The sequence below is a fragment of the Dioscorea cayenensis genome, chromosome 19 (genome assembly GCF_009730915.1).
Source record: "Dioscorea cayenensis subsp. rotundata cultivar TDr96_F1 chromosome 19, TDr96_F1_v2_PseudoChromosome.rev07_lg8_w22 25.fasta, whole genome shotgun sequence".
NCBI lineage: Eukaryota > Viridiplantae > Streptophyta > Magnoliopsida > Dioscoreales > Dioscoreaceae > Dioscorea > Dioscorea cayenensis.
The window spans coordinates 30,981,066-30,984,417 of NC_052489.1; the positions used below are offsets into that span (position 1 = coordinate 30,981,066).

General features: G+C 38.4%; 1 protein-coding gene across 1 annotated transcript; it reads right to left on the minus strand.

Annotated features, from left to right (window-relative positions):
• Window positions 1-16: 16 nt before the first annotated feature.
• On the minus strand, window positions 17-1,452 carry LOC120249384 (EEF1A lysine methyltransferase 4-like). Its single transcript, XM_039257875.1, is given in 5 exon segments — window positions 17-54; window positions 169-282; window positions 1,236-1,305; window positions 1,307-1,336; window positions 1,338-1,452. Coding segments are annotated over 5 exon segments (330 nt in total). The 5' UTR covers window positions 1,416-1,452.
• Window positions 1,453-3,352: the final 1,900 nt, after the last annotated feature.

The window sequence follows — 3,352 nt, forward strand, 5'->3', positions numbered from 1 at the left end:
ATCGAAGGAACCAGATTCAAAAATCACTCATATCTCTCACATCCATTTTAATATCTTCTGATTAGTCGTAAAGAAAATGCCGAAAGAAATAAGAACTCATTTAGAAAATGCTTGACAAATGGAATGGTTAAAAAGAACTGCCCTGTCAGCAGAATATGAATAGGATACACTGGAGAGCTGGTTTGTCCTGGTATTTTGTTTGCATGGCTTCAATCACTACAGACGATATGTCAATATTAACAATGTCCTCATAGCCATCATTTAACATGTCTTCTCCGAGTGCTGTTGATTTATTATCACCATTGACAAAGCACAAATGGAATATTTCAAGATACAAATGGAAAACAACATGTAAAGATCATCAAAATAGCGGTATTAGACCCAGATGTTTGTAAAAATTATGTATCTAAAGGCATATACAATCACATGGAGGCGCTTATAAATTTCAATGTCATAACTACTGTTTTACCAGGTAACTAGCTGCTAAACTTTGAAAGGCATTCTTAAATGAGACCAGAGGCAAAAATACCATCTAAATTTAATTTGGCCATTTGTTAAAAAGTGCCTCTTTGATAGCCTGTTCTATTATAGGAATGAATTATGATCTACATCATCAAAATTCCAAGACATAGAACAGTCATAGTCTACACTTAGACTATGCTGCCTGAATTTTTATTGGCACTCTAAAAGGCAAATCATGAAGCATATATATATATATATATATATATATATATGACACACCGAGACTCTAGCTGCACTAGATATCTCTTTAACTTATCTCACCATTTGTCATGACATGAATCCAATATGATAAATAGTGATCACAAAATGAACACCTTTTAGCTCATTGGTTTAACAAAGAAATGCATTCAAAATCAGCAGATTAGTTTTGTATCTTAAATCCCTATCTAGACAAACGATTCGAATTTCATAACTTATTGCTTAAGAAAATGCTTCCAAACTCCTCTTTTTCTGGATTCACTCGCTGCCAAAAACTTCCAATGCCCTAAAACCAGAATCCCACTACATTCTCAATTCTCATTTCTCATTTAATCACACAAACGAGCAATTTATTCGCTCCCCTTCCAAAATCTAATCCATGAAAATCTAATCAGCATGCTAATCTAACTCCAGATCCGATAGGGTAACCAAGTGTTCATGCAAAAAAGCGAATGATTTCACATCAACTGATGTGATCGAAACCCTAGAAACAGAGAGATAAAAAAGAGCATTACCGGAGTTACCACAGCCAACGAGGAGGAGCCGGTGGTGGCGACGGAGATAGAGATCAAACAGCGGCGCGAGGGGAGCGGTACTTCTGGTACCACTCGAAGGGGACCTGGGTCCTGGCCATAGCGACGATCCCAGTAGGAAGCCTCCCCATATGCGTGCAACGTTGTTGATCCCTGCGTCATCGTTGTTCTCCGAGCTCCGTGGTGGCTATCAATGGCGTCCGAGCAGGGATGGGTGGGAAGTAGATGGAGCGGATCTCCTGGATGATCCGAATCGCATGCGGGTTTCGACCCGGATCCGAATCCGATATGAGGTTCTTGATTAACTCCGTTATTCGTGGCCGGGAGACCATTTCGAAAAGACCGTTTTGTCCTTAAAAGTGGTTATGGATCCGAGGGTGCATGTACGGTCCTGAGACCGTACTATGATTTTCATGATATTATTGTAGCAATGCGTTATTCCTATTTTTGTAATTTGTCCATAATTTTTTAAAAATTATTAATTCATGAAATAAAGATTTTAAAATTAAAAGGAAACAAATTATATTAGCATTATTTGTAAGGGAATATTAATTGTTTATCAAAGTGGAAATTTGCCAAAAAAAACCCCATAAATTTCTAATATTTCTAAAAACACCCCATTAATTTGGAAATCTCTAAAAATCCCTTCTTTTTAAATACAATGAATTTGAAACCCCAAGCATGTAATGGAATTAGTTTTGAATTTTTTTAGCGAAATTATCTCTTGCGAAGTTGTGGCACAGTGAGACATGGTTTGTAATGAGCATAGCTTTCTTCTATCGATAATTTTTCCTCTTTAAGAGAAGCGGTTTTTAATGGTTAGTCCCAGGATAACACCATTATTAGCATTTTGGTTTCCTTTTTCTCTCTCTACTCTCTGATTTTCTTTTTCAAAGTTAGTCGTTGCTCGGGCGTCTTACGTAGGATTGGACCGACTGCCTCGAAGAACTCCCCTCGACTCTTGACGTTTCGTTAGTTTGCGCTCCAGAGATAATGAGGTGAGGGTGGATGCCGATTGAAGATGTTGTCTGCGATTTTCTTTGTTTTGATATTCGATGGGTTTTCTTTACGGTTTTGATTTGTAAAAGTACTCTATTATAAAGAGAAATTTTTTGGTTTTATTGTGTGATTATTATATGATCTTGTAGTTTGTAGGGAGATTTTTCGGCTAGGGTTTTTGTTTGTTTTCATTTTGGTCTCATGTACACGATCCAAAAGCAATAATCTTTGTGTTGAAGGAGATTTTTCGATTGTCACACCCACCCTTCTCACAAGGGTAAATGTGGCGCTCATCGATTTAAAAATTCCCTTTCTAAGCTGGGCCCGACAACCTGTTTTAAACAAAATCGAGTCTTCTGAAATCACAATTTACAATTTTTCACCAAGTACATGTTAAATACATCCATCCTGATAAATATAATCACTCTAATTTGCTGAAGATGCAAGCGCTACTGAGATCCGCAAACACCAATGACGAGAAATAAAAGAAATGGGGACCCACTGCGAGTCCTCGGACTGAACCACGACTCGTTCTAAACCCGATCCGAGGTAATCTAGGTTCACACTCCTAGCTGACTCAGGCACATTCGAGTTGGTCGGTGGTGGCTTAATAATTCCAAATACTTAAATATAGTGTATATAAAGTATATAAATACCAATTGCTTAAATAATTTTTCCAACTTTTTCAAAAATACTAGAATTTTTAGCAAAATACATTTTTAAAAGAACTTTTTGAAACATAAATTAAATCATAAATCAACGTCAAAATAACCGATAATATAAAACCATTCTCAAATCCATAGCACGAAAACTCTCCCGAGCTTAGCTGGCCGTCGCGACTAGGTTGGGAGGCATGAAAAGTCTTCATAACCTTGGCGTTGGCCCAGCGGTCCCGTGTGGTGACTCGGGATCCCGATCGTATCATCCGATCGAGGGCTCTCGCTCCCACTCGATCCGGACAAATCAGCACGCAGTCACACCTCACCTCTAAAGGTGGCCGTGGGAACCCCTCTACTGCGATGAGTCGGGCGCCCAGCCTAATCGCCATCCAAACCAACATGTAGATGCAGCAACAATCTGATCGTATAAATCATATCACA